Source organism: Rhinoraja longicauda, chromosome 3, assembly GCF_053455715.1.
Source record: "Rhinoraja longicauda isolate Sanriku21f chromosome 3, sRhiLon1.1, whole genome shotgun sequence".
In the NCBI taxonomy this organism is placed as follows: domain Eukaryota; kingdom Metazoa; phylum Chordata; class Chondrichthyes; order Rajiformes; family Arhynchobatidae; genus Rhinoraja; species Rhinoraja longicauda.
Genome location: NC_135955.1, coordinates 1,367,795 through 1,392,077, shown reverse-complemented (window position 1 = coordinate 1,392,077; position 24,283 = coordinate 1,367,795). Strand labels below are relative to the sequence as shown.

Sequence of the window (24,283 nt, the reverse complement as noted above, 5' to 3'; positions counted from 1 at the left end):
ACACAGTAACACACACACCCCTAAACACAGTAACACACACACACACCCCTAAGCACAGTAACACACACCCCTAAACACAGTAACACACACCCTAAACACAGTAACACACACACACACCCCTAAACACAGTAACACACACCCCTAAACACAGTAACACACACACCCCTAAACACAGTAACACACACACACCCCCCTAAACACAGTAACACACACACACCCCTAAACACAGTAACACACACACACCCCTAAACACAGTAACACACACACCTCTAAACACAGTAACACACACACACACCCCTAAACACAGTAACACACACACCCCTAAACACAGTAACACACACACACCCCTAAACACAGTAACACACACACACACCCTAAACACAGTAACACACACACCCCTAAACACAGTAACACACACACACCCCTAAACACAGTAACACACACACACCCCTAAACACAGTAACATACACACACTACTAAACACAGTAACACACACACACACCCTAAACACAGTAACACACACACCCCTAAACACAGTAACACACACACACCCTAAACACAGTAACACACACCCTAAACACAGTAACACACACACACACCCCATAAACACAGTAACATACACACACTCCTAAACACAGTAACACACACACACCCCTAAACACAGTAACATACACACACTCCTAAACACAGTAACACACACACCCCTAAACACAGTAACACACACCCCTAAACACAGTAACACACACACACCCCTAAACACAGTAACACACACCCTAAACACAGTAACACACACCCCTAAACACAGTAACACACACCCCTAAACACAGTAACACACACACACCCCTAAACACAGTAACACACACACCCCTAAACACAGTAACACACACACACACACACACCCTAAACACAGTAACACACACCCTAAACACAGTAACACACACCCTAAACATAGTAACACACACCCTAAACATGGTAACACACACCCTAAACACAGTAACACACGCACACCCTAAACACAGTAACACACACACACACCCCTAAACACAGTAACACACACACACACCCCTAAACACAGTAACACACACACCCCTAAACACAGTAACACACACACACACCCCTAAACACAGTAACACACACCCCTAAACACATACATCCCCCTAAACACAGTAACATAAACAATGTACAATCACCATTCATACAATGGACTAATCCAGTAATATGTAGACGCAAGGAACTGCAGATGTTGGTTTACAAAAAAAAAGATGCAAAGTGCTGGAGTAACTCAGTTCAGTTTTACTTTATTGTCACGTGTGCTGAAGTACAGTTGGGTGCTAACCAGTCAACAGAAAGACAATACTCAGCGGGTCAGGCAGCAATTCTGGGAAACATGAATAGGTGACGTTTCACAGAGTGCTGGAGTAACTCAGCGGGTCAGGCAGCATCTGTGGAGAACATGGATAGGTGACGTTTCACAGAGTGCTGGAGTAACTCAGTGGGTCAGGCAGCATCTGTGGAGAACATGGATAGGTGACGTATCACAGAGTGCTGGAGTAACCCAGCGGGTCAGGCAGCATCTGTGGAGAACATGGAACGGTGACGTTTCGAGTCGGGACCCTTCTTCAGACTGGTTGTGGAGGGGAGGGAAAAGCTGGAAGAGAGGTGGGGGTGGGACAAAGTCTGACAAGTGATAGGTGGATACATAAAAACAGGTGGAATAACACAAAAGTTAACAATGCTTTCTAGCCGCGTGCACCTCGCTCAGTCTCGGCTTCTCCATCACATTCTAGTTCCACTCTCCCACTAGTGCAAGACCTAAACCCGTAGTGAAACCAGAGACATGGCCCAGAAGATCACAGTGGCTGGGGCAGTGTTCAAGAGCCGGAGAACTGCTGGGAGGCAGCTGCTCCTGAACCTGGAGGTCAAGGTTCTCAGGCTCCTGCGCCTTCTTCCCAATGGTAGCAGCGAGATGAGAGTGTGGCCGGGGTGGTGGGGCCTCTGATGATGCTGGCTCTGGTTTAATGGGCAGTGCCTCCTGTAGATCCCTTTTGGTGTTTTGGTTTAGTTTAGTTTAGAGATACAGCATGGAAACAGGCCCTTCAGCCCACCGAGTCCGCGCCAACCAGCGTACTCCGCACATTAACACTACCCGACACACACTAGGGACAATTCATACATTTACCAAGCCAATTAAACAACAAACCTGCACGTCTTTGGAGTGTGGGAGGAAACCGAAGATCTCGGAGAAAACCCACGCAGGTCACGGGGAGAACGTACAAACTCCGTACAGACAGTACCTGTAGTGGGGATGGAACCCGGGTCTCCGGCGCTGTAAGGCAGTAGCTCTAGCACTGTGCTGCCCCTGTGTGCCCACACTCATAGAAGTAGCAAATACTTCATCAACACTAATGGGTCTTGTTATGTCCTGGGTCACCAAAGCTTCCTGACCACACACCAGACATTAACCGCAGGTAGAGCCGCTACCTCACAGCTCCTACAGTCCTGGGTTCAATCTTGATCTCAGGTACTGTCTGTGCGTGGAGTCTGCATGTTCTCTCTGTCACCGTGTGGGTTTGAGGTTAATTGGCCCTCTGGCCATTGCCCCCAGTATGTAGGGAGTGGTGGCATGTGGGGAGCAGTTGGGGAGAGTGTGGGGAATGAAATGGGATTGGTGTAAATGCAACTGGGTGCATGATGGTCAACAGGATCTGGGTGGGTCAAAGGGCCGATGTCTTTGTTGCCAACCCAAGCCCATACCCCTCCCCAACTCTCAACACCACTCACACTCAACACTCACTGGGCAAAACACAATGCTGGAGGAACTCAGCGGGTCAGGCAGCAACTCTGGAGAGAAGGAACGGTGACTGTTTTTGTCCCGCCCCCTCCCCTGACATCAATCTGAAGAAGGGTCTCCACCCGAAACGTCACCCATTCCTTCTCTCCAGAGATGCTGCCTGACCGCTGAGTTACTTCAGCATTTTGTGTTTATCTTCGATTTAAACCAGCATTTGCAGTTTTTTCCCACACTATGCTGGAGGAACTCGGTGGTCGGGCAAATGCAGCCACTGACCTTTCTGTTTGGTTAAAGAGTGGCAATAATTCCTCAAATGTATAAATTAAAACCGCAGTGAGTGGGAATTGGAAGGGAGCAGTGTGATATCAGGGACTCTGAAGAAGGGTCTCGACCCACAACATCACCCATTCCTTCTATCCAGAGATGCTGCCTGTCCTGCTGAGTTACTCCAACATTTAGTGTCTGTCTTTGGCGTAAAGCAGCATCTGCAGTTCCTGCCCACATAATCCCAGAGAATGCTTTCTCTATCAGATTTGGCTCATAGTGTGAGTTTGAGTTGAGTTTATTGTCACGTGTACCGAGGTACAGTGACAAGCTTTTGTTGCGTGCTAACCAGTCAGCAGAAAGGCAATTGCCAGAGAAGGCAGGCACGGGGTACTGATTGTGGATGATCAACCATGATCACATTGAATTATGGTGTTGGCTCGAAGGACCGAATGGCCTACTCCTGCACCTATTGTCTATGTATCGATATAATACATGATTACAATCGAGCCATTTACATCGTATAGATACATGATAAGGGAATAACGTTTAGTGCAAGGTTATACCAGCAAATTCCAATCAAGGATAGTCCGATGGTCACCAATGAGGTAGATAGTAGTTCAGGTCTGCTTTCTAGTTGTGGTAGATACATAGACAATAGCTGCAGGAGTAGGCCATTCGGCCCTTCGAGCCAGCACCGCCATTCAATGTGATCATGGCTGATCATTCACAATCAGTACCCCATTCCTGCCTTCTCCCCATATCCCTTTATTCCATCAGCCCTATCTAGCTCTCTCTTGAATGCATCCAGTGAATCGGCCTCCACTGCCCTCTGAAGCAGAGAATTCCACAAATTCACAACTCTGTGTGAAAAAGTTTTTCCTTATCTCAGTTCTAAATGGCCTACCCCTGATTCTTAAACTATGGCCCCTGTTTCTGGACTCCCCCAACATCGGGAACATGTTTCCTGCATCTAACGTGTCCAATCCCTTAATAATTTTATATGTTTCTATAAGAACCCCTCTCATCCTTCTAAATTCCAGTGAATACAAGTACAGTCGCTCAATTCTTTCATCATATGACAGTCCAGCCATCCCGGGGATTAACCTAGTGAACCTACGCTGCACGCCCTCAATAGCAAGAATATCTTTCCCCAAATTAGGAGACCAAAACAGCACACAGTACTCCAGGTGCGGTCTCACCAGGGCCCTGTACAACTGCAGAAGGACCTCTTTGCTCCTATACTCAACTCCTCTCGTTATGAAGGCCAACATGCCATTAGCTTTCTTCACTGACTGTTGTACCTGCATGCTTACTTTCAGTGATTGATGCAAACCGAGGTCTTGTACATCCCCTTTTCCTGACGTGACACCATTCAGATAATAATCTGCCTTCCCATTCTTGCCACCAAAGTGGATAACCTCACATTTATCTACATTAAGCTGCATCTGCCATGCATCCGCCCACTCACACAACCTGCCCAAATCACTCTGCATCCTCATAGCATCCTCCTCACAGTTCACACTGCCACCCAGCTTTGTGTCATCTGCAAATTTGCTAATGTTACTTTTAATTCCTCAATCCAAATGGTTCAGTTGCCTGATAACAGCTGGAAAGATGCCCCTGAATCTGCAGGTGTACGTTTTCACACTTCTGTACCTCTTGCCCGATGGGAGAGGGGAGAAGAGGGAGTGGCCGGGGTGCGACTGGTCCTTCATTATGCTGCTGGCCTTGCCGAGGCAGCGTGAGGTGTAGATGGAGTCAGTGGAAGGGAGGTTGGTTTGTGTGATGGTCTGGGCTGTTGGCCTTGCCGAGGCAGCGTGAGGTGTAGATGGAGTCAATGGAAGGGAGGTTGGTTTGTGTGATGGTCTGGGCTGTGTCCACAACTCTCTGCAGTTTCTTGCGGTCGTGGATTCCCAAACCGTGCTGTGATGCATCCTGATAAAATGCTTTCTGCGGCTCATCTGTAGAAGTTGGTGAGAGTGGCCTCTCTCTCTGTGCCATAGAAACATAGAAAATAGTTGCAGGAGAAAGCCATTTGGCCCCTCGAGCCAGCACGCCATTCATTGATCATCCAAAATCAATAACCTGTGCCTGCATTCTCCCCATATCCGCTGATTCCGCTAGCCGCTTTTAAATCCATCCAGTGATTTGGCCTCCACTGCCCTCTGTGGCAGAGAAATCCACAGATTCACAACTCTGGGTGAAAAGGTTTCTCCTCAGCTCAGTTTTATATGGGCTGCCCGCTATTCTTCGTTGTGTCAGGGAGTGCAGCACAGCCTGTGTTGTGTGTTGCAGGGTCCAGGAGTCGCAGCAGCTTGGCACGGGAGAGGGAGAGCAGGGAGCGTGCAGCAGGAAGGCACGGCATACTGGCGTGGATGGGCAGCAGCGCCTCCCTCAGGTTGGCTCCTGGGAGTTTGAGTGCGGTGACGAGGAGTACGTGAAGTTCCTGGAGCTGTTCCTGAGCTACGTGCTGGAGAGAGACGGGGCGGTGAACGAGAGCGGTGCCGTGCCGCTGGTGAGCGGCTGTGGTCGCCGGCTGAGGGAGCAGGAGCTCGACTCGCTGGCCTTCCACGTGCAGAGCTCGCTGAAGCGCCGGCAGAACCAGGGCCGCGTGGCCCAGGCCCTCGGCACGGCCACCGGCCCCGGCAGCTCACCGGCCCACCCGCCACAGGGCTGCGGGCAAAGCATCACCACTGCCGTCTTCCCCACCGTGCCCGACCCACCCCACCCCTCCACCCGTGCCTGGCTGGCCCCCGCCCAGGGCAGTCTCCACAGCTACTTCCCTGCCAACCCAGGCCCCGGCACGGGACAAAGCAACGGCCTGTTTGGGTCAAGGACCAGCTCTTTGCCATCTCCAGCAGGTGTGCCCTGGCAGTGGGGGGCAGAGTCCCACCGTCAGCCTGGCACGGCCCCTGCCAACGCCCCCTCTCATCCCCTCACCCCCAGCCCCTCCCCCGGCCTCCCGCCAGCCCTCGCCCTGCTGGACAATGAGCCCGACCCTGAGCTGGAGGGTGGCAGCCGCGACACGGCCAAGCTGCTGGAGTGGATGGTGCGCTGGTCGGAGCGGAGACCAGCGCACGGCACGGGCATCGGGCCTGGGCACGGCCCCGCCATCCGCGTCCACACGTCCGTCACCGCCATCATACGCTCCCTGCGGCTGCTCGACCACAGCCTGGGCATCGATATGGCACCGCGGCAACTCAGCACGGTACGTCCCTGCCCCCCCATGGCAGCACGGTACCCCCCCCTCCCCTCCCCCCCCCACCTCAGCACGGCACCCCCCCCTCCCCACCCACGACAGCACAGCACCCCCCCCTCCCCACCCACGACAGCACGGCACCCCCCTCCTCCCCCTCCCCCCCATGACAGCACGGCACCCCCCCCTCCCCCCCCACGACAGCACAGCACCCCCCCTCCCCCTCCCCCCCCACGACAGCACGGTACCCCCCCTCCCCCTCCCCCCCCACGACAGCACAGCACCCCCCCTCCCCCTCCCCCCCCATGACAGCACGGTACCCCTCTCCCCCCCCCCCCCACGACAGCACGGTACCCCTCCCCTTCCCCCCCCACGACAGCACGGTACCCCTCTCCCCCCCCCACGACAGCACGGTACCCCCCCTCCCCTTCCCCACCCACGACAGCACGGTACCCCCCCCTCCCCTTCCCCACCCACGACAGCATGGTACCCCTCTCCCCCCCCCACGACAGCACGGTACCCCTCTCCCCCCCCCACGACAGCACGGTACCCCCCCTCCCCTTCCCCACCCACGACAGCACGGTACCCCCCCTCCCCACCCACGACAGCACAGCACCCCCCCCTCCCCACCCACGACAGCACGGCACCCCCCTCCTCCCCCTCCCCCCCATGACAGCACGGCACCCCCCCTCCCCCCCCACGACAGCACAGCACCCCCCCTCCCCCTCCCCCCCCACGACAGCACGGTACCCCCCCTCCCCCTCCCCCCCCACGACAGCACAGCACCCCCCCTCCCCCTCCCCCCCCATGACAGCACGGTACCCCTCTCCCCCCCCCCCCCACGACAGCACGGTACCCCTCCCCTTCCCCCCCCACGACAGCACGGTACCCCTCTCCCCCCCCCACGACAGCACGGTACCCCCCCTCCCCTTCCCCACCCACGACAGCACGGTACCCCCCCTCCCCTTCCCCACCCACGACAGCACGGTACCCCTCTCCCCCCCCCACGACAGCACGGTACCCCTCTCCCCCCCCCACGACAGCACGGTACCCCGCCTCCCCTTCCCCACCCACGACAGCACGGTACCCCCCCTCCCCTTCCCCACCCACGACAGCACGGTACCCCCCCTCCCCTTCCCCACCCACGACAGCACGGCACCCCCCTCCCCACCCACAACACACGGTCCGCCCCTTCCCCTGCTCATTGCCGCACACAGGACCAGCAAGGCTCCGCGTGTTCCGCTGTTGTGGAAGGTTGGATCCCACGGGATGCAGGGACAGATAGATGCATGATGGAACATTGGCTCCATGGATGGAAGCAGAGGGTGACGGGGGAAGGTTGCTTCTCAGACTGGAGGCCTGTGACTAGTGGTGTGCCTCAGGGTTTGGTGTTGGGCCCGTTACTGTTTATCATCTACATCAATGATTTGGATGAGAACATACAGGGCAAGATTAGCAAGTTTGCAGGTGACACCAAAGTGGGAGGTATTGTAGATCGTGAAAGTGGTTGTGAACGATTGCAGCAGGATCTGGATCGACTGGCCAGATGGGCGGAGGAATGGTTGATGGAATTTAATACAGGGAAATGTGAGGTGTTGCATTCTGTGAAGTCTGACATGTGCAGGACCCACACAGTGAATGGTGGGGCTCTGGGGAGAGTTGTAGAGCAGAGGGATCGAGAGTGCAAATGTATAGGTACGAAAGTGGCGTCACAGGTAGAAAGTGTGGTCAGACAGCTTTCAGCATATTGGCCTTCGTTGGTCAGAGTTTTGAGTATAGTGGTTGAGAGGTTATGGTACAGTTGTATAAAATGTTTATGAGGCCACATTCAGTGTATTGTGTTCAGATTTACCAGGATGTTGCCAGGACTAGAGGGTGTGAGCTATAGGGAGAGGTTGAGTAGGCTGGGTCTCTATTCCTTGGATTGCAGGAGGATGAGGAGTGATGTTATAGAGGTGTACAAAATCATGAGAGGAATAGATCGGGTAGATGCAGAGTCTTTTATCCGAAGTAGGGGAATTGAGAAGCAGAGGGCATAGGTTTAAAGTGAGAGGGGAAGATTGAATTGGAACCTGAGGGGTAACTATTTTACACAAGTGGTGGTGGGTGTATGGAACAAGGAGGTAGTTGAGGCAGGTACAATTGCAACGTTGAGGAAACATTTAGACTGGTGCACGGATAGGACAGGTTTAGAGGGATATAGGCCAAACGCGGGCAGGTGGGGCTAGTGGAGATGGGGCATTGTGGCCGGTGTAGGCAAGTTGGGCCTAAAGGCCGGTTTCCACACTGTTTATGACGTTTTGGGTCAGGGCCCTTCTTCAAACTCCTTGTGTCCAGCTGTTGTAGAAGCCTCTGTCGATGGTGGACGGTGGTGGTGCTGACCCTGCTCACTGCATGAGATGCTGTGAATGAATGCGGCCATGCACAGCAGCCTGTGCTGGCGGTGGTGGGCGCTGATCTGCTGTGTGAGGCGGTGATGAATGCGGCCATGCACGGCTGCCTGTGCCGGCGGTGGTGGGCGCTGACCTGTGTGAGGCGGTGATGAATGCGGCCATGCACGGCTGCCTGTGCCGGCGGTGGTGGGTCGTGCCGTGAGTGAGGGAGGTGTAGCAGGAGCTCTGTGCTGCCTGTGCCGGCAGTGCTGGCCCTTACCGTGAGTGAGGGAGGGGTAGTGGGAGCCCTGTGCTGCCTGTGCCGGCAGTGCTGGCCCTTAACGTGAGTGAGGAGGGGTAGCGGGAGCCCTGTGCTGCCTGTGCCGGCAGTGCTGGGTCGTGCCGTGAGTGAGGGAGGGGTAGCAGGAGCCCTGTGCTGCCTGTGCCGGCAGTGCTGGGTCGTGCCGTGAGTGAGGGAGGGGTAGTGGGAGCCCTGTGCTGCCTGTGCCGGCAGTGCTGGGTCGTGCCGTGAGTGAGGGAGGGGTAGCGGGAGCCCTGTGCTGCCTGTGCCGGCAGTGCTGGGTCGTGCCGTGAGTGAGGAGGGGTAGTGGGAGCCCTGTGCTGCCTGTGCCGGCAGTGCTGGGTCGTGCCGTGAGTGAGGGAGGGGTAGTGGGAGCCCTGTGCTGCCAGCCTGGTTAACCTGGTGTCTCTCTTGCAGGGTGCTGTGGACGAGAGTGCGGTGGAGCGGGTGTGGCAGCACCGGCAGCCACGGGTGAGGTGGGTCAGTGTTGGTGTGTCCACCGTGGGCTCAGGGTGAGGTGGGTCAGTGTTGGCGTGTCCACCGTGGGCTCAGGGTGAGGTGGGTCAGTGTTGGCGTGTCCACCGTGGGCTCAGGGTGAGGTGGGTCAGTGTTGGCGTGTCTGGGGTGGGCTCAGGGTGAGGTGGGTCAGTGTTGGCGTGTCCACCGTGGGCTCAGGGTGAGGTGGGTCAGTGTTGGCGTGTCCACCGTGGGCTCAGGGTGAGGTGGGTCAGTGTTGGCGTGTCTGGTGTGGGCTCAGGGTGAGGTGGGTCAGTGTTGGCGTGTCCACCGTGGGCTCAGGGTGAGGTGGGTCAGTGTTGGCGTGTCTGGTGTGGGCTCAGGGTGAGGTGGGTCAGTGTTGGCGTGTCTGGTGTGGGCTCAGGGTGAGGTGGGTCAGTGTTGGTGTGTCTGGTGTGGGCTCAGGGTGAGGTGGGTCAGTGTTGGCGTGTCCACCATGGGCTCAGGGTGAGGTGGGTCAGTGTTGGCGTGTCTGGTGTGGGCTCAGGGTGAGGTGGGTCAGTGTTGGCGTGTCTGGTGCGAGCTCTGTTTGCACGCTGTGTCACTCTATGACTAAGCTGCTGTGTTGTTGACAGAGCGGAGAGTGCAGGAGAGTTGCACAAGCAGGACTGTGGTGACACAAACCTCTGCAGTGGTCAGCACCTGACCTCAGACTCGGACAGTGGAAGCGATGAAGAGGGGTCACGAGATGGCCACAGTCTCTCTCCTCAGGAGCACGGTAGGTGTCTGTGATCCATCGCCGGTCCGGGGGGAGAGAGTGCTCCCCTTTCCTCTCCTCTCCGTGAGCAATGTCCAACCTCTTCCAGCGGCCCAGCCCCACATCAACCTGACCCACACTCATCCTGTGGCCCAGCCCCACCACATCAACCTGATCCACACTCATCCTGTGGCCCAGCCCCACATCAACCTGACCCACACTCATCCTGTGGCCCAACCCCACCACATCAACCTGACCCACACTCATCCCTCCTGTGGCCCAGCCCCACCACATCAACCTGACCCACACTCATCCCTCCTGTGGCCCAGCCCCACCACATCAACCTTACCCACACTCATCCTGTGGCCCAGCCCCACCACATCAACCTTACCCACACTCATCCCTCCTGTGGCCCAGCCCCACATCAACCTGACCCACACTCATCCTGTGGCCCAGCCCCACCACATCAACCTTACCCACACTCATCCTGTGGCCCAGCCCCACCACATCAACCTGACCCACACTCATCCCTCCTGTGGCCCAGCCCCACATCAACCTGACCCACACTCATCCTGTGGCCCAGCCCCACCACATCAACCTGACCCACACTCATCCTGTGGCCCAGCCCCACATCAACCTGACCCACACTCATCCTGTGGCCCAGCCCCACATCAACCTGACCCACACTCATCCCTCCTGTGGCCCAGCCCCACATCAACCTGACCCACACTCATCCTGTGGCCCAGCCCCACATCAACCTGACCCACACTCATCCTGTGGCCCAGCCCCACATCAACCTGACCCACACTCATCCTGTGGCCCAGCCCCACCACATCAACCTGACCCACACTCATCCCTCCTGTGGCCCAGCCCCACCACATCAACCTGACCCACACTCATCCTGTGGCACAGCCCCATATCAACCTTACCCACACTCATCCCTCCTGTGGCCCAGCCCCACCACATCAACCTTACCCACACTCATCCCTCCTGTGGCCCAGCCCCACCACATCAACCTTACCCACACTCATCCCTCCTGTGGCCCAGCCCCACCACATCAACCTGATCCACACTCTTTCCACCATACTGGCATTCTTCCTGTGGCAGGGTGACCAAAACTAAACACAGAACAAGTGTGGGCTCACCTACATAACTAGACATTGTGGACACATTGGAGATCATTTTCCAATGTTCTATAGATTCAGGATCAGTTCCTGTGGATTGGAGGGTAGCTAATGTTATCCCACTTTTTAAGAAAGGAGGGAGAGAGAAAACGTGAAATTATAGACCAGTTAGTCTGACATCAGTGGTGGGGAAGATGCTGGAGTCAATTATAAAAGATGAAATTGCGGAGCATTTGGATAGTAGTAACAGGATCGTTCCGAGTCAGCATGGATTTACGAAGGGGAAATCATGCTTGACTAATCTTCTGGAATTCTTTGAGGATGTAACCAGGAAAATTGACAGGGGAGAGCCGGTGGATGTGGTGTACCTCGACTTTCAGAAAGCCTTCGACAATGTCCCACATAGGAGATTAGTGGGCAAAATTAGAGCACATGGTATTGGAGGTAGGGTACTGACATGGATAGAAAATTGGTTGACAGACAGAAAGCAAAGAGTGGGGATAAATGGGTCCCTTTCAGAATGGCAGGCAGTAACTAGTGGGGTACCGCAAGGCTCGGTGCTGGGACCGCAGCTATTTACAATATACATTAATGACTTGGATGAAGGGATTAAAAGTACCATTAGCAAATTTGCAGATGATACAAAGCTGGGTGGTAGTGTCAACTGTGAGGAAGATGCTATGAGGTTGCAGGGTGACTTGGACAGGTTGTGTGAGTGGGCGGATGCATGGCAGATGCAGTTTAATGTGGATAAGTGTGTTGTTATCCACTTTGGTGGTAAGAATAGGAAGGCAGATTATTATCTGAATGGTGTCAAGTTAGGAAAAGGGGATGTACAACGAGATCTGGGTGTCCTAGTGCATCAGTCACTGAAAGGAAGCATGCAGGTACAGCAGGCAGAGAAGAAAGCCAATGGAATGTTGGCCTTCATAACAAGAGGAGTTGAGTATAGGAGCAAAGAGGTCCTTCTGCAGTTGTACAGGGCCCTAGTGAGACCGCACCTGGAGTACTGTGTGCAGTTTTGGTCTCCAAATTTGAGGAAGGATATTCTTGCTATTGAGGGCATGCAGCGTAGGTTTACTTGGTTAATTCCCGGAATGGCGGGACTGTCATATATCATATCATATCATATCATATATATACAGCCGGAAACAGGCCTTTTCGGCCCTCCAAGTCCGTGCCGCCCAGTGATCCCCGTACATTAACACTATCCTACACCCACTAGGGACAATTTTTACATTTACCCGCCAATTAACCTACATACCTGTACGTCTTTGGAGTGTGGGAGGAAACCGAAGATCTCAGAGAAAACCCACGCAGGTCACGGGGAGAACGTACAAACTCCTTACAGTGCAGCACCCGTAGTCAGGATCGAACCTGAGTCTCCGGCGCTGCATTCGCTGTAAAGCAGCAACTCTACCGCTGCGCTACCGTGCCGTTGAAAGACTGGAGCGACTAGGCTTGTATACACTGGAATTTAGAAGGATGAGAGGGGATCTTATCGAAACATATAAGATTATTAAGGGGTTGGACACGTTAGAGGCAGGAAATATGTTCCCAATGTTGGGGGAGTCCAGAACCAGGGACCACAGTTTAAGAATAAGGGGTAGGCCATTTAGAACGGAGATGAGGAAAAACTTTTTCAGTCAGAGAGTTGTGAATCTGTGGAATTCTCTGCCTCAGAAGGCAGTAGAGGCCAATACTCTGAATGCATTCAAGAGAGAGCTAGATAGAGCTCTTAAGGATAGCGGAGTCAGGGGGTATGGGGAGAAGGCAGGAACGGGGTACTGATTGAGAATGATCAGCCATGATCACATTGCATGGTGGTGCTGGCTCGAAGGGCCGAATGGCCTCCTCCTGCACCTATTGTCTATTGTCTCCACGTTGTCATTAGCACCAGGGATGCTTGCTTGCCCTTCTTGCTTGCTGCAGCCTAAAAGACACCTTAAAGCAGCAGCACGACAAATAGACAGTAAACAGTGCATAGAAACATAGAAGCAGGAGGAGGCCATTTGGCCCTTCAAGCCAGCACCGCCATTCATTGTGATCATGGCTGATCGTCCACAATCAGTAACCCGTGCCTGCCTTCTCCCCATATCCCTTGATTCCACTAGCCCCTAGAACTCTATCTAACTCTCTCTTAAATCCATCCAGTGAATTGGCCTCCACTGCCCTCTGTGGCAGAGAATTCCACAAATTCATAACCTTCTGGGTGAAAAGGTTTTTTCTCACCTCAGTAAATGACGTCAGCAGTTATTCGTAAACCAGACCATAATAGTGCATAGTGTTTGTTTGGTTTGCAGACTCTAATGTTGTTTGGTACTGAGCTCGGGGTGAGGTTAGTGTTGTGATTCAAGAGGCTGATGGTCGCTGGCCAGAAGCTGTTCTTGAACCAGGAGGTCTTGGTTCTCAGGCTCTTGTACCTTCTTCCCAACGGTAGCAGCGAGATGAGAGCGTGGTCAGGGTGGTGTGGGACTTTGATGGTGATGTCTGGCTTATTGGGCCAGTGCCTCCTGTAGATGCCCTGGGTGGTGGGGAGGTCAGTACCCGTGATGGACCTGCGATGGTGGGGAGGTCAGTGCCAGTGATGGGCCAGGCAGTGTCCACCACTCTCTGTAGATGCCCTGGGTGGTGGGGAGGTCAGTTCCCGTGAAGGACAATAGACAATAGACAATAGACAATAGGTGCAGGAGTAGGCCATTCAGCCCTTCGAGCCAGCACCGCCATTCAATGCGATCATGGCTGATCACTATCAATCAGTACCCCGTTCCTGCCTTCTCCCCATACCCCCTCACTCCGCTATCCTTAAGAGCTCTATCCAGCTCTCTCTTGAAAGCATCCAACGAACTGGCCTCCACTGCCTTCTGAGGCAGAGAATTCCACACCTTCACCACCCTCTGACTGAAAAAGTTCTTCCTCATCTCCGTTCTAAATGGCCTACCCCTTATTCTCAAACTGTGGCCCCTTGTTCTGGACTCCCCCAACATTGGGAACATGTTATCTGCCTCTAATGTGTCCAATCCCCTAATTATCTTATATGTTTCAATAAGATCCCCCCTCATCCTTCTAAATTCCAGTGTATACAAGCCCAATCGCTCCAGCCTTTCAACATACGACAGTCCCGCCATTCCGGGAATTAATCTAGTGAACCTACGCTGCACGCCCTCCATAGCAAGAATATCCTTCCTCAAATTTGGAGACCAAAACTGCACACAGTACTCCAGGTGCGGTCTCACCAGGGCCCGGTACAACTGTAGAAGGACCTCTTTGCTCCTATACTCAACTCCTCTTGTTACGAAGGCCAACATTCCATTGGCTTTCTTCACTGCCTGCTGAACCTGCATGCTTCCTTTCATTGACTGATGCACTAGGACACCCAGATCTCGTTGAACTCCCCCTCCTCCTAACTTGACACCATTCAGATAATAATCTGCCTTTCTATTCTTACTTCCAAAGTGAATAACCTCACACTTATCTACATTAAACTGCATCTGCCATGTATCCGCCCACTCACACAACCTGTCCAGGTCACCCTGCAGCCTTATTGCATCTTCCTCACAATTCACACTACCCCCCAACTTAGTATCATCTGCAAATTTGCTAATGGTACTTTTAATCCCTTCGTCTAAGTCATTAATGTATATCGTAAATAGCTGGGGTCCCAGCACCGAACCTTGCGGTACCCCACTGGTCACTGCCTGCCATTCCGAAAGGGACCCATTTATCCCCACTCTTTGCTTTCTGTCTGTTAACCAATTTTCTATCCATGTCAGTACCCTACCCCCAATACCATGTGCCCTAATTTTGCCCACTAATCTCCTATGTGGGACCTTGTCGAAGGCTTTCTGAAAGTCGAGGTACACCACATCCACTGACTCTCCCTTGTCAATTTTCCTAGTTACATCCTCAAAAAATTCCAGTAGATTTGTCAAGCATGATTTCCCCTTCGTAAATCCATGCTGACTCGGAACGATCCCGTTACTGCTATCCAAATGCTCAGCAATTTCGTCTTTTATAATTGACTCCAGCATTTTCCCCACCACTGATGTCAGACTAACTGGTCTATAATTACCCGTTTTCTCTCTCCCTCCTTTCTTAAAAAGTGGGATAACATTTGCTATTCTCCAATCCACAGGAACTGATCCTGAATCTATAGAACATTGAAAAATGATCTCCAATGCTTCCACTATTTCTAGAGCCACCTCCTTAAGTACTCTGGGATGCAGACCATCAGGCCCTGGGGATTTACTCAGTGGCATGGTGGCGCAGTGGTAGAGTTGCTGCCTCACAGCACCAGAGACCCGGGTACTGTCTGTACAGAGTTTGCACGTTCTCCTGTGACCACGTGGGTTTTCTCCAGGATGTCCGGTTTCCTCCAACACTCCAAAGACGTACAGGTTTGTAGGTAACTTAGTTTTGGTATAACTGTAAATTGTCCCTGTAAATTGTAAAGTGTGGGTGTATGGAACGAGCTGCCAGAGGAGGTAGTTGAGGCTGGGACTATCCCATTGTTTAAGAAACAGTTGGACAGGTGCATGGATAGGACAGGTTTGTGGGGATATGGACCAAACGCTGGCAGGTGGGACTACAGTAGCTGGGACATTGTTGGCCAGTGTGGGCAAGTTGGGCCGAAGGGCCTGTTTCCACACTGTATCACTCTATGGCTGTATGACTGTAGTGTGTAGGATAGTGCTAGTGTACGGGGATCGTAGGTCGGCGTGGATTAGTTGGGCCGAAAGGCCTGTTTCTGCGCGGTATCTCTAAACTAAAGTAAACAGTGGGGCTGATGCACTGGGCACGGTGGTGACACACACTGACTGGCAGCAGTGGGCATGGGGACATGTACTGCCCAGCATGTTTGCACTGACTCTGGCTCTATGTGGACGTACAGGTGGCAGCGTCTCCCCGGCAGCAGGGGATGCCCGTGTGCAAGAGGAGCCAAGGTCACGCACTCCCATCAGCCCCGCCATCTCCATCAGCATCCAGACCAAGCCCAGGGCCAGGATCACAGGCACAGTCACGGTGAGTGAACCACAGGGGCAGCCTGGACATGAACCCCCAAACCCCAGTCTACACGTACCCCCAAACCCCAGTCTACACGTACCCCCAAACCTCAGTCTACACGTACCCCCAAACCCCAGTGTGCACAAGTATCCCCAAACCCCAGTCTACACGTACCCCCAAACCCCAGTCTACATGTACCCCCAAACCCCAGTCTACACGTACCCTCAAACCCCAGTCTACATGTACCCCCAAACCCCAGTCTACATGTACCCCCAAACCCCAGTCTACACGTACCCCCATACCCCAGTCTACACGTACCCCCAAACCCCAGTGTGTACATGTAGCCCCAAACCCCAGTCTACACATACCCCCAAACCCCAGTCTGCATGAACCCACAAACCCCAGTCTACACGTACCCCCAAACCCCAGTCTACACGTACCCCCAAACCCCAGTGTGCACATGTACTCCCAAACACCCATCTACATGAACCCCCAAACCCCAGTCTACATGTACCCCCAAACCCCAGTCTACATGTACCCCCAAACCCCCGTCTACGTGTACCCCCAAACCCCAGTCTACATGTACACCCAAACCCCCGTCTACATGTACCCCCAAACACCAGTCTACATGTACCCCCAAACCCCAGTCTGCACGCACCCCCAAACCCCAGTCTACGTGTACCCCCAAACCCCAGTCTACATGTACCCCCAAACCCCAGTCTACACGTACCCCCAAACCCCAGTGTGTACATGCACCCCCAAACCCCAGTCTACACGTACCCCCAATCCCCAGTGTGTACATGCACCCCCAAACCCCAGTCTGCATGAACCCCCCAAACCCCAGTGTGCACATGTACCCCCAAACCCCAGTCTACACGTACCCCCAAACCCCAGTGTGCACATGTACACCCAAACACCCATCTACATGAACCCCAAACCCCCGTCTACATGTACCCCCAAACCCCAGTCTACATGTACCCCCAAACCCCGTCTACATGTAGCGCCAAACCCCAATCTGTACATGTACCCCCAAACCCCCGTCTACATGTACCCCCAAACCCCAGTCTGTACATGTACCCCAAACCCCATCTACATGCACCCCAAACCCCGGTCTACATGTACCCCCAAACCCCCGTCTACACGTCCCCCCAAACCCCAGTCTGCATGTACCCCCAAACCCCGTCTACATGTACCCCCAAACCCCCAGTCTACACGTACCCCCAAACCCCAGTCTACATGTACCCCCAAACACCAGTCTACATGCACCCCCAAACCCCAGTCTACACGTGCCCCCAAACCCCAGTCTGTACATGTACCCCCAAACACCGTCTGTACATGTACCCCCAAACCCGTCTACATGTACCCCCAAACCCCAGTCTACACGTACCCCAAACCCCCCGTTTACGTGTACCCCCAAACCCCGGTCTACATGTACCCCCAACCCCCGTCTACATGTACCCCCAAACCCCAGTCTACATGTACCCCCAAACCCCAGTCTACATGTACCCCCAAACGCCAGTCTGTACATGTGCCCCCAAACCCCAGTCTGTACATGTACCCCCAAACCCCAGTCTACATGTACCCCCAAACCCCGGTCTACATGTACCCCCAAATCCCAGTCTACACGTACCCCCAAACTACCGTCTACACGTACCCCCAAACCCCAGTGTACACATGTATCCCCAAACCCCAGTCTACACGTACCCCCAAACCCCAGTCTACATGTACCCCATACCCCAGTCTATATGCACCCCATACCCCAGTCTACATGTACCCCCCAAACCCCAGTCTGTACATGTACCCCCAAACCCCAGTCTACACGTTCCCCCAAACCCCAGTCTACACGTTTCCCCCAAACCCCAGTCTAACTGTACCCCAAACCCCAGTCTACACGTACCCCCAAACCCCAGTTTGCACATGTACCCCCAAACACCCATCTACATGAACCCCCAAACCCCAGTCTACATGTACACCCACACCCCAGTCTACACGTACCCCCAAACCCCAGTGTGTACATGTAGCCCCAAACCCCAGTCTACACATACCCCCAAACCCCAGTCTGCATGAACCCACAAACCCCAGTCTACACGTACCCCCAAACCCCAGTCTACACGTACCCCCAAACCCCAGTGTGCACATGTACTCCCAAACACCCATCTACATGAACCCCCAAACCCCAGTCTACATGTACCCCCAAACCCCCGTCTACATGTACCCCCAAACCCCCGTCTACGTGTACCCCCAAACCCCAGTCTACATATACACCCAAACCCCCGTCTACATGTACCCCCAAACACCAGTCCACATGTACCCCCAAACCCCAGTCTGCACCTACCCCCCAAACCCCAGTCTACGTGTACCCCCAAACCCCAGTCTACATGTACCCCCAAACCCCAGTCTACACGTACCCCCAAACCCCAGTGTGTACATGCACCCCCAAACCCCAGTCTACACGTACCCCCAATCCCCAGTGTGTACATGCACCCCCAAACCCCAGTCTGCATGAACCCCCCAAACCCCAGTGTGCACATGTACCCCCAAACCCCAGTCTACACGTACCCCCAAACCCCAGTGTGCACATGTACACCCAAACACCCATCTACATGAACCCCAAACCCCCGTCTACATGTACCCCCAAACCCCAGTCTACATGTACCCCCAAACCCCGTCTACATGTAGCCCCAAACCCCAATCTGTACATGTACCCCCAAACCCCCGTCTACATGTACCCCAAACCCCAGTCTGTACATGTACCCCAAACCCCATCTACATGCACCCCCAAACCCCGGTCTACATGTACCCCCAAACCCCCGTCTACACGTCCCCCCAAACCCCAGTCTGCATGTACCCCCAAACCCCGTTTACATGTACCCCCAAACCCCCAGTCTACACGTACCCCAAACCCCAGTCTACATGTACCCCCAAACACCAGTCTACATGCACCCCCAAACCCCAGTCTACACGTGCCCCCAAACCCCAGTCTGTACATGTACCCCCAAACACCGTCTGTACATGTACCCCCAAACCGTCTACATGTACCCCCAAACCCCAGTCTACACGTACCCCAAGCCCCCCGTTTACGTGTACCCCCAAACCCCAGTCTACATGTACCCCCAACCCCCGTCTACATGTACCCCCAAACCCCAGTCTACATGTACCCCAAACCCCAGTCTACATGTACCCCCAAACGCCAGTCTGTACATGTGCCCCCAAACCCCAGTCTGTACATGTACCCCCAAACCCCAGTCTACATGTACCCCCAAACCCCGGTCTACATGTACCCCCAAATCCCAGTCTACACGTACCCCCAAACTACCGTCTACACGTACCCCCAAACCCCAGTGTACACATGTATCCCCAAACCCCAGTCTACACGTACCCCCAAACCCCAGTCTACATGTGCCCCATACCCCAGTCTATATGCACCCCCATACCCCAGTCTACATGTACCCCCAAACCCCAGTCTGTACATGTACCCCCAAACCCCAGTCTACACGTTCCCCCAAACCCCAGTCTACACGTTTCCCCCAAACCCCAGTCTAACTGTACCCCCAAACCCCAGTCTACACGTACCCCCAAACCCCAGTTTGCACATGTACCCCCAAACACCCATCTACACGAACCCCCAAACCCCAGTCTACATGTACACCCAAACCCCAGTCTACACGTACCCCCAAACCCCAGTCTGTACATGTAACCCCAAACCCCAGTCTACATGTACACCCAAACCCCGTCTACATGCACCCCCAAACCCGTCTGTACATGTACCCCCAAACCCCAGTCTACACGTACCCCCAAACCCCAGCCTGTACATGTACCCCCAAACCCCAGTCTACATGCACCCCCAAACCTCAGTCTACACGTGCCCCCAAACGCCCGTCTGTACATGTACCCCCAAACGCCAGTCTACACGTACCCCCAAACCCCAGTCTACATGTACCCCCAAACCCCAGCCTGTACATGTACCCCCAAACCCCAGTCTACATGCACCCCCAAACCTCAGTCTACACGTACCCCCCAAACGCCAGTCTGTACATGTACCCCCAAACGCCAGTCTACACGTACCCCCAAACCCCAGTCTACATGTACTCCCAAACCCCAGTCTACATGTACCCCCAAACCCCAGTCTGTACACGTACCCCCAAACCCCAGTCTACATGTACCCCCAAACCCCCGTCTACATGTACCCCCAAACCCCAGTCTGTACATGTACCCCAAACCCCATCTACATGCACCCCCAAACCCCGGTCTACATGTACCCCCAAACCCCCGTCTACACGTCCCCCCAAACCCCAGTCTGCATGTACCCCCAAACCCCGTCTACATGTACCCCCAAACACCAGTCTACATGCACCCCCAAACCCCAGTCTACACGTGCCCCCAAACCCCAGTCTGTACATGTACCCCCAAACACCGTCTGTACATGTACCCCCAAACCCGTCTACATGTACCCCCAAACCCCAGTCTACACGTACCCCAAACCCCCCGTTTACGTGTACCCCCAAACCCCAGTCTACATGTACCCCCAACCCCCGTCTACATGTACCCCCAAACCCCAGTCTACATGTACCCCCAAACCCCAGTCTACATGTACCCCCAAACGCCAGTCTGTACATGTGCCCCCAAACCCCAGTCTGTACATGTACCCCCAAACCCCAGTCTACATGTACCCCCAAACCCCGGTCTACATGTACCCCCAAATCCCAGTCTACACGTACCCCCAAACTACCGTCTACACGTACCCCAAACCCCAGTGTACACATGTATCCCCAAACCCCAGTCTACACGTACCCCCAAACCCCAGTCTACATGTACCCCATACCCCAGTCTATATGCACCCCCATACCCCAGTCTACATGTACCCCCAAACCCGAGTCTGTACATGTACCCCCAAACCCCAGTCTACACGTTCCCCCAAACCCCAGTCTACACGTTTCCCCCAAACCCCAGTCTAACTGTACCCCCAAACCCCAGTCTACATGTACCCCCAAACCCCAGTGTGCCCATGTACCCCAACCCCGTCTTCATGAACCCCCAAACCCCAGTCTACACATACCCCCAAACCCTAGTCTACACGTACCCCCAAACGCCAGTCTGTACATGTACCCCCAAACCCCAGTCTACATGTACACCCAAACCCCCGTCTACATGTACCCCCAAACCCCGTCTGTACATGTACCCCCAAACCCCAGTCTACACGTACCCCCAAACCCCAGTTTGCACATGTACCCCCAAACACCCATCTACATGAACCCCCAAACCCCAGTCTACATGTACACCCAAACCCCAGTCTACACGTACCCCCAAACCCCAGTCTGTACATGTACCCCCAAACCCCAGTCTACATGTACACCCAAACCCCGTCTACATGCACCCCCAAACCCCGTCTGTACATGTACCCCCAAACCCCAGTCTACACGTACCCCCAAACCCCAGCATGTACATGTACCCCCAAACCCCAGTCTGTACATGTACCCCCAAACCCCAGTGTGCACATATACCCCCAAACACCCATCTACATGCACCCCCAAACCCCAGTCTACATGTACCCCCCAAACCCCCGTCTACATGTACCCAACCCCGTCTACATGTACCCCCAAACCACAGTCTACACGTACCCCCAAACCCAGTCTACATGTACCCCCCAAACCCCAGTCTACATGTACCCCCAAACCCCAGTCTGTACATGTACCCCCAAACCCCAGTCTGTACATGTACCCCCAAACCCCAGTCTACATGTACCCCAAACCCCAGTCTACATGTACCCCCAAACCCCAGTCTGTACATGTACCCCCAAACCCCAGTCTGCATGTACTCCCAAACGCCAGTCTGTACATGTACCCCCAAACCCCAGTCTACATGTACCCCCAAACCCCAGTCTGTACATGTACCCCCAAACCCCAGTCTGTACATGTACCCCCAAACCCCAGTCTACATGCACCCCCAAACCCCAGTCTACATGTACCCCCAAATCCCAGTCTACACGTACCCCAAACCCCAGTCTACATGTACCCCCAAACCCCAGTCTGTACATGTACCCCCAAACCCCAGTCTGCATGTACTCCCAAACGCCAGTCTGTACATGTAGCCCCAAACCCCAGTCTACACGTACCCCCAAACCCCAGTGTACACATGTATCCCCAAACCCCAGTCTACACGTACCCCCAAACCCCAGTGTGTACATGTAGCCCCAAACCCCAGTCTACACGTACCCCCAAACCCCAGTCTACACGTTCCCCAAACCCCAGTCTAACTGTACCCCCAAACCCCAGTGTGCACATGTACCCCCAAACCCCGTCTACATGTACCCCCAACCCCCAGTCTGCATGAACCCCCAAACCCCTGTGTGCACATGAACCCTCAAACCCCAGTCTACACGCACCCCCAAACCCCCGTCTACATGTACCCCCAAACCCCAGTCTGTACATGTACCCCAAACCCCAGTCTACACGTACCCCCAAACCCCAGTCTACATGTACCCCCAAACCCCAGTCTACACGTACCCCCAAACCCCAGTCTACACGTTCCCCCAAACCCCAGTCTAACTGTACCCCCAAACCCCAGTCTACATGTACCCCCCAAACCCCAGTGTGCACATGTACCCCCAAACCCCGTCTACATGTACCCCAAAACCCCATTCTACATGTACCCCCAAACCCCAGTCTGCATGAACCCCCAAACTCCTGTGTGCACATGAACCCTCAAACCCCAGTCTACACGCACCCCCAAAAGCCCGTCTACATGCACCCCAAACCCCAGTCTGTACATGTACCCCCAAACCCCAGTCTACACGTACCCCCAAACCCCAGTCTGCATGTACCCCCAAACCCCAGTCTACACGTACCCCCAAACCCCAGTCTACATGCACCCCCAAACCTCAGTCTACACGTACCCCCAAACGCCAGTCTGTACATGTACCCCCAAACGCCAGTCTACACGTACCCCCAAACCCCAGTCTACATGTACTCCCAAACCCCAGTCTACATGTACCCCCAAACCCCAGTCTGTACACGTACCCCCAAACGCCAGTCTACACGTACCCCCAAACCCCAGTCTACATGTACTCCCAAACCCCAGTCTACATGTACCCCCAAACCCCAGTCTGTACACGTACCCCCAAACCACAGTCTACATGTACCCCCAAACCCCAGTCTGCATGTACCCCCAAACGCCAGTCTGTACATGTACCCCCAAACCCCAGTCTACACGTACCCCCAAACGCCAGTCTACACGTACCCCCAAACCCCAGTCTGTACAGAGTTACGGTGCGTGCACCACAGGGCAGTGAGGATGAGTCACGGTGAGTGCAGGGGTCAGCACACCACCACAGGGGGCAGGAGCTGGGGGCAGTCTGTACGTAGACCCCAAACCCCTGGCTTACATCCTAGCCTGTAACAATTAACGGGTCCTTTTCAGAATGGCAGGCAGTGACTAGTGGGGTGCCGCAAGGCTCAGTGCTGGGACCCCAGTTATTTACAATTTATATTAATGATTTAGACGAGGGAATTAAATGTAACAGCTCCAAGTTTGCGGATGACACAAAGCTGGATGGCAGTGTGAGCTGTGACGAGGATGCTTTGAGGCTGCAGGGTGACTTGGACAGGTTGGGTGAGTGGGCGGATGCATGGCAGATGCAGGATAAATGTGAGATTATCCACTTCGGTGGCAAGAACAGAAAGGCAGATTATTATATGAATGGTAGACACAAAATGCTGGAGTAACTCAGCAGGTCAGGCAGCATCTCTGGAGAGAAGGAATGGGTGATCTTTCGGGTCGAGACCCTTCTTCAGACTGGTTTGGAAACAAGAGATCTCACCGTCTATATCTCTCGTTTCCCTTTTCCCTAACCAGTCTGAAGAAGGGTCTCGACCCGAAACGTCACCCATTCCTTCTCTCCAGAGATGCTGCCTGACCCGCTGAGTTACTCCAGCTTTTTATTTCTACCTTCGGTTTAAACCATTATTCGCAGTTGCTTCTTACACATTATCTGAATGGTGTCAAATTAGGAAAAGGGG

At 54.2% G+C, this 24,283-nt stretch overlaps 1 protein-coding gene across 1 annotated transcript in view; it reads left to right on the top strand.

The window, feature by feature from the left end:
• The window catches only part of cplane1 (ciliogenesis and planar polarity effector 1), a 122,821-nt gene that overhangs the window by 88,062 nt on the left and 10,476 nt on the right, over nt 1–24,283 (top strand). The window contains exons 26-29 of the mRNA XM_078430516.1: nt 5,354–6,266; nt 9,345–9,403; nt 10,019–10,161; nt 16,156–16,286. Of these exons, the coding sequence (XP_078286642.1) occupies nt 5,354–6,266; nt 9,345–9,403; nt 10,019–10,161; nt 16,156–16,286 (1,246 nt within the window). The remainder of the gene's footprint in view (nt 1–5,353; nt 6,267–9,344; nt 9,404–10,018; nt 10,162–16,155; nt 16,287–24,283) is intronic.